Source organism: Crinia signifera, chromosome 2 (assembly GCF_055691185.1).
Source record: "Crinia signifera chromosome 2, ASM5569118v1, whole genome shotgun sequence".
Classification (NCBI taxonomy): domain Eukaryota; kingdom Metazoa; phylum Chordata; class Amphibia; order Anura; family Myobatrachidae; genus Crinia; species Crinia signifera.
In genome coordinates, this window is record NC_139218.1 from 136857641 (window position 1) to 136865563 (window position 7923).

The 7923-nt window shown below is 39.3% G+C and overlaps 1 protein-coding gene across 2 annotated transcripts; it reads left to right on the forward strand.

Moving 5' to 3' along the window:
* Positions 1 to 3403: 3403 nt before the first annotated feature.
* On the forward strand, positions 3404 to 7460 carry GPR61 (G protein-coupled receptor 61). Of its 2 annotated transcripts, none has more exons than XM_083172940.1 (2): positions 3404 to 3542; positions 4103 to 7460. In XM_083172940.1, the coding sequence occupies exon 2, from the start codon at positions 4945 to 4947 to the stop codon at positions 6262 to 6264; it is 1320 nt and encodes a 439-aa protein (XP_083029066.1). In that variant the 5' UTR covers positions 3404 to 3542; positions 4103 to 4944; the 3' UTR covers positions 6265 to 7460. The 2 variants fall into 2 exon arrangements, with proteins under 2 accessions (XP_083029066.1, XP_083029067.1); XM_083172941.1 differs by having other exon boundaries at positions 3542 to 3677.
* The last annotated feature ends 463 nt before the right edge of the window (positions 7461 to 7923 follow it).

Genomic DNA, 7923 nt, shown 5'->3' on the forward strand with positions numbered 1-7923 from the left:
ACACCCCTTAACAAGAGTGTGGTTGCCACACACTAGTACCTCCATTTTAAATTATGCCACACAGTAGCACAATCTTATTCACATTAAACCACACACAGTAGTTCACACCTTTTTAATTTAATTTTAGTATCACCTATATGCAGGCTTAACTACCTTCTTGCCACCTCCTCTCGGAGGGTCAACCTGGTCGGTACAAAAGGGGGCATGGTTTCATTCAAGGTGGGTATACCTAAATATACTTAAGGGCTATTGAGCACTCAACCCTAGCACTTACAGATAGACCTAAACAATGCTTCTCTAAAATATCCCCTGGAATGGAGAACAGCACCATAGAAACGGCACTGAAAGGGATACATTTACTAAAATGGGAGTTCTATTAAAGATGCCCTTAGCAACAAAACAGATTCTATCTTTTAGAAGGTCCTAAGTAAATAAGAAGTTGAATCTGATGGTGTTACATGTGGGATTTTCATCATTCTTTATACAGATTGGTTGCTATGGGCAACTTCCCATCTTCAATAGAACTCCCATTTTAGTAAATTTTAGTCCTGTGTGCTATGAAGAGACAGCAAACCTGTGCATCTACACATTGCTGAATGAGAGAGTTTTAGAGAAGACATCAGAGTCCATGCAGCGACAGCCTGCTTCAGACTGACAGCTTGCTCTCACCCTGAAGGTTCTAACAAAGAGATGGCAGAACACTGCCAAGATCCTTGGCCTTAGTACAGGTACTGATGTGTCCTCATATAAAGCCAGGTCCATAAATATTGGGACATCAACACAATTCTCATATTTTGGGCTATATGCACCACCACAATGGGTTTGAAATGAACCTTGTGCTTTAACTGCAGACATTCAGCTTTAATTTGAGGGTATTTAAATCCAAATCAGGAGAACAGTGTAGGAATTTCAATGGTTTCTATAAGTGCCTCCCATTTTTTAAGGGACCAAAAGTAATGGGACAAACTAAACAATCCTAAATCGAACTTTCATTTTTTATTTATAATACTTGGTTGCAAATCCTTGGCAGTGATTTACAGCCTGAAGTCTGAAATACATAGACATCACCAGACGTTGGGTTTCATCCTTGGTGATGCTCTGCCAGGCCTCTACTGCAAATGTCTTAAGTTCCTGCTTGTTCTTGGGGCATTTTCCCCCCAGTATTGTCTTTATCAAGTGAAATGCATGCTCAGTCAGATTCAGTTCAGGTGATTGAATTGGCCATTGCATAACATTCCACTTATTTGCCTTAAAAAAACTCTTTGGTTGCTTTTGCAGTATGCTTCCGGGTCATTGTCCATATGCACTGTGAAGCACCGTCCAATGAGTTTTGAAGAATTTCACTGAATATGAGCAGATAATATTGCCCTAAACACTTCAGAATTCATCCTGCTGCTTTTGTCAGCAGTCACATTATCAATAATTACAAGAGAACCAATCCATTGGCAGCCATACATGCCCACACCATGAGACTACCACCTCCATGCTTCAATGATGAGGTAGTATGTTTTGGATCATGAGCAGTTCCTTTCATTCTCCATACTCTTCTCTTCCCATCACTCTGGTACAAGTTGATCTTTGTCTCTGTCCAAAGGATGTTGTTCCAGAACTTTAAAGGCTTTTTTTTAGATGTTGTTGGGCAAGCTCTAATCTAGTCTTCCTGTTTTTGAGGCTCATCAATGGTTTACATTTTGTAGTGAACCCTCTATATTCCCTCTTGTGAAGTCTTCTCTTGATTGTTGACTTTGACACATAAACACCTACCTCCTGTAGAGTGTTCTTCTTCTGTCATCCACCACAGTTGTTTTCCGTGGTCTTCCGAGTCTTTTGTTGTTGCTGAGCTCTACAGTGCGTTCTTTCTTTTTAAGAATGTTCCAACAGTTGATTTGGCAACACCTAATGTTTTTCCTATCTCTCTGATGGGTTTGTTTTGATTTTTAAGCCTAATGATGGCTTGCTTCACTGATAGTGACAGCTCTTTGGATCTCATATTAAGAGTCGACAGAAACAAATGACAAATGCAAATGTCACACCTGGAATCAACTCTAGACCTTTTACCTGCTAAATTGGTTATAAAATAATGAAGGAATAGCCCACACCTGTCCATGAAATAGCTTCATAGTCGATTGTTCCATTACTTTTGGACCCTTAAAAAGTGGGAGGCACATATAGAAAAAGTTGTAATTCCTACACCGGTCACCTGATTTGGATGTAAATACCCTTTAATTAAAGCTGAAAGTCTGCAGTTAGAGCACATCTTGTTTGGTTAATTTCAAACCCATTGTAGTGGTGTATAGAGCCCAAAATATGAGAGTTGTGTCGATGTCCCAATATTTATGGACCTGACTGTATATTGGGCATGATTCAGGGGACCACGCAAGCCACACACAATGCCAATATTCAAGTAGATTAATGATTATTTGCTATTGTGCATGCATGCAAATTCAGAAAGCCCAGACCACACATGCATTACCCTAAATGTATGCACAAAGGCGCTGTTGGTTAATGCACAGATTATATCAGACATGAAGTGGCAAAGCGATGGGTATTCCTGGGCGATGACTGGGATGTGGTCTGACGCAACAAAATGCCATTCTGTCTTGTGCAAACACATAGCTCCTAACAGTAACCTTTTCCGAGAGATACAGTAGTCCTTATTTTGGAAACTCAAAAGGAGCATGGCCTATCAAAAAATGTATGGCTTCCTTGGAAGTAGTGGGGGAAATTTACCAAGTGAGTTGTATTTCACATGGAATGTTGCTATGGGGGGGGGGGGGGGTGTAGTATAATTTGCAAACATTTTTTCAGCAGACTGTTATGCGCTATGTAAATATAGTATGCTCAATAATGGCAGATCTGTAAAAGAACCAGTAGTTTATGGTGCAATCTTGATTTTTTTTATTTTTTTTTACATACAGTATATTGAAGTCAATTGATGATATTTTGTTTTGCCCTACAGAAATAATACATTGATTTTCCTACTAGATATATATTACTGAACACTTTGAAAATAAATTGAAAACAAATCAAGCAACACTTTTTATATACTGTATTACACAATATGATGAAAGATACTTCCTCAATTTGGCAAACCCACAGTATGCTCTTTTATGTATGTTCTAAAGAAGCAAAGAAAGGGACATACGTGAAACAAATTGAGGAAGTGTCTATTATATATATATATATATATATATATATATATACAGAAGTGTGTAATATAAAAACTGCGGCCCTGTCTCTCTGCCACAGCAAAAGACAGGTCCTCATTCTATTTTGGTTGTACATGTACAGAGGCAAAATGTCTCAGTGTTTAAATTGAAAGTGCAAGAGGGAAGGAATTGGTAAATGTGTCAGTGTTATTCTCAAGGGAGAGAGGATTCCACATTGTGACATCTATTTGGTGATGCTGTGTTAATCTGAGTGACTGTAGGACCCTGTGCCTGTCTGCTCCCTCACTGCAGTGTTGTGCATTAGATGGTTAGGGGCTGAGCTGCTTCTCTAGTCTCCTGCTCCCTGGATGCAGCTTCGGTTCTTGCAGACAGGTATGTGGGGAAAACAAGTGGAATCTGGGAATAACCCTAAACATGCTGGCATTGCTTCCATAATGTCTGCTCCAATGAGGGTCAGTGGAGCTGGCAGATATCCCAAGAGAGGGTGGGAAAAAGATGCATATTCAGGTATATACAGTAGCTAAGAATGGTTGGATATGCAGGTGTCCTAAGGGGGAGGTGTGGGAAATATATTCTTACAAACATAGGGTAATTTTTTAACATTAACTCATTAAATATCTATATACATTTATGTAATGTCTCTCTACTAACATCATATACAGTAGAATAAACGTACATGTATAATCTGAATCAATCTGTCTACATATCTGTATCTGTGTTTGTGATTGCACATGTGCATGTTATTTTACCTTGTGTGTACATTATATATGTGTATGTATATATATATATATATATATATATATATATATATACATCTGTGTATATCAGATAGTATTGCTACATTGACTCTTATTCATAGTAAAAAATCCTGCATTAGGTTGCTTATTACATCCAGCACATTGGGATTAACCCTTCATGCTTCTTTATTCCAGGTCATATACATTAGCAGAAAGCTGAGGATCAGCCTATGTGGATTTAAAGGAAACGTCTCTCTTTATGATGACCATTCAAGCACAACATTTAATGTAGACAGCACCTATAATTGCCAGCTCAGGAGCCCTTATTTGCCATAACCATTTATAAAGTGATGCTTTACATGAAGAAAATATTTATTCCACGGAAAGGTCATTAACTGGAGCGAGTAAACAATGCTGCCTTATTACCAAGTGATTACCTGCAGAATAAAGAGACATTGTGCTATACATTGTGGTGAGGAGTAATGAACTGCTGTTAAAAGGAATAATATGAAGATCGCAATAAACATCAGATTGGATTAACTGTCGGTTACAAGGACCAAAAGGCCCTAATAAAGAAATAATACTCTGCAGGAATGACGGCAGTGTATCTAATCCAGGAGTAATGCTTTTTTGTGAATTGCAATACATGGCAGAATATTATTGCCTTGCACGGAAAATATATGTATGTGACAAATATTTACCCGAAATGTGACAAATTGTGAACAGTACTTCCTTTTCTCCCCCTCCTTTGTTTCCACCTTGTCCTTTAACCCTTCCCTCTTATTTCCTGTTTAGTCCCCAGTTATTTCTCCTTCATTTATTTTTCTAACAGTAACATTTGATTTATCTTGTTTATTTACTATTCTGTACCTCCACCCTTGCTCTTCTTCCATTTTTATTCATTACTATCTATCCACTATCTGTCTGCCCCCATTTTACTAATAATTCTCTCAGGTCCTACCTCGCTCTTCGGGGTATAATGGGTGATGGTCCCGTGAGAAAGAGGGTGATGGTGACCTTTTACCCAAATCATCCTCATGGATACTTCCCTTTCCTCTCTCACTTGGAACTTGTCTTTCAATGCATCAGGGAGCCCTATTACAACAAATTCCCAATATGGAGTACTTTTCATCATGCTTCTTATGGACCTTTTGGCAGTGGCTGGGAATGTGGCTGTCATGGGTGTCATCATGAAGACCCCATCCCTCAGGAAGTTTGTTCTGGTCTTCCACTTGTGTGTGGTGGATCTCTTGGCTGCACTTACACTTATGCCCTTGGCAATGTTGTCAGGAAGTGGAGGCACTTCCCTGTTTGAGGGCCAGGGATTAGGTCAGATGGCCTGCCGTGCCTACCTGTTCCTGAGTGTTTGTCTGACCAGCACTGGTATTCTATCAATCTCTGCTATCAATATTGAGAGATATTACTATGTGGTGCATCCCATGAGATATCAAGTCAAAATGACCATGGGACTGGTCAGTTGGGTACTAGCTGGAGTCTGGATTAAGGCCGTGCTGACATCCCTAATCCCTATTCTAGGATGGAACCCTCCTGTCCCTGGACATTGCAGCCTGCAGGGAGGTGGCAATGGTGTCTTCCGAGCAGGATTTCTTCTCTTTTACTCTTCTTTTTACTTCTTACTGCCTCTAACCATCATCATTGTTGTCTACTGCAGCATGTTCAAGGTGGCAAGAGTAGCTGCCCTCCATCAAGGACCTCTTCCCACTTGGATGGACAACTCTACTCAGCGCAGGCGCTCAGCATCTCTAAGCAGCCGTTCCACCATGGTGACAGGGTCAGGAGCTACACATGGAACACCTCAGCAACGAGTGTTAGGTGGCAGTGCAGGAAGTGGTGGGAAGGCAGCAGCTGTATTGGCTGCAGTAGGGGGTCAGTTCCTCATGTGTTGGTTACCTTACTTTGGCTTCCATTTATATGCTGCACTGCGCTCTCCTCCTCCACCACCTGGATCACGGGTGGAATGGATTGTCACATGGATGGGGTTTCTTTGCTTTGTCTCTAACCCAATATTTTATGGCTGCCTAAATCGACAAATTCGTGAAGAGCTGGGAAGGTGGGTTGGCTGTTTCTTCAAGAGAGGGAGTGCAGGAGATGATGAGCTTCGATTGCCTAGCCGAGAAGGCTCTATTGAAGAAAACTTCCTGCAATTCTTGCAAGGAACTGGCTGCCCTCCAGACACTCGAGCAGCTGTCCACATCGCCCCTAAAGTTGAACCTGCTGTAGACTTCCGAATTCCAGGACAGATTGCAGAGGAAACTTCAGAATTTTTAGAACAACCATGGGATATGACAGCAGTGGGCAGAGACTATATTAATACTGGCCCATCTCCAAAAACATGATCCTTAGTACAACTTTCCCTGCTCTTGACAATCTCCTTGATAAAAGTGTGGTATAATGCAGAAGCCTTCCCCTTAAATAATTCCTGTTATTATGTGACACAAAACCCCTATCTCCATCTTTGATTCTAAATATACATCCAAACCCCTCCTTTGTTTGCATAGTTAGACTAAGTAGCCTTTCTTAACATTCCCCTAGAAGAAGGGGGCAGACATTTTGGTAACTCAGTAAAAGGAGTAATTATCTGCACCTGTACAAGCTGGAAATAAGTATATTAAATATGCCATAAGCCTTGGAAAAGTGTATTAAAATGCAAGTTGCTGCTTGGACAGCCACAGTTCTATGAATTATAGTTAAAAGTTTATAGCGGCAACAAATTATGAAGCAACAAAACATGTTCATTTAATTAAAATTGCATTTTAAAATTTTTAACTTAAATATGTTGCATTCCTTTGTACAACCCCTGCTTGTTAGACACATCTCTAGTCAATGACCCCTTAATTAGTGATTCTACATCTTGGATACACCCCCTCACTACTGTTATCAAATTGCAAGTGTTTACTGTGAGAGCTGACAGGTAGAAGGGGTGAATAATGTCAGTGTTGAACTGGATAGGAAATTCGTACATATGTACAGTAAGTAGTGAATGTGACTATCGAATGGGCAGGAGAAGTGGGCTATTGGGAAATAATGTGTACCGCATACTTAAGTCCTGCAAATTGAAACATATCCTCTCTACCAGTAATTAGCAATGAAGTATGTGCCGCTTAACTCCAAAGATGACAGTCTAGGAACGACACCATAGAAAATCTTCATTGGGCGAGATGTGCCTAACTCTCAAAGGTTTATAAAGGCGGGCAATCCATTTACATTTTAAAAGTGTCACACCATAGTATATATAGTGTATTTGTTTGTGTAAAATAGGTATGTACCTAATGTATGTATCTTTCATTTGAGATTTTTGGCCAAAAAAAAACAATTCCTCCCAAAAAATATCCAGCAGAATACCAAACCAATTTTACAAGTAGACTAATTGTACTTGTTTGTATTTTAGCGCATGTGAAAGATAATTCTTTGACTGTGATGTCAAATCGGAATTTGGAATACAAAATACAAATCTTTGCCAAAAAAAATTGCTGCTGGTTGCAGAAACTGAACAGTTTATGTTTGTACCAATAAATGTGTATTTTTTAAACTTCCTCTCATGTGGTCCTTCTCCTTGGCTCCAAAGTTGTAGAGCAACCTGTATCTAAGGGTTATTAAACTCAGAGTTTTGCTTAAAAAAAAAAAAATCAGATATCTTTTTTACTCATAAACAATACAGGTTGAGTATCCCTTATCCGAAATGCTCGGAACCACAAGCAATATTTGTGTCCTAATTTATTAATGATCTATTTACAGTATTTTGTGTATGTTCATTATTAGTTTATGGTAGAATACTTATGATTCTTTTGCAAAAGCAAGCTAATAAATAATTAAATATAGAACAATTATTTTTCTAGTAGCGCATTACTGTCAACATATGAAATGAGTCTAGAGAGCAATTTTTATTTTCAATAAGGATCTTTACAGGTCTAGATTTCAGAGAACCAACAATATTTTATTGGACCTGAGTCATCCTTTTCATGTCCTTTTTGATAAACTCCCATCGCAGGAAAGGT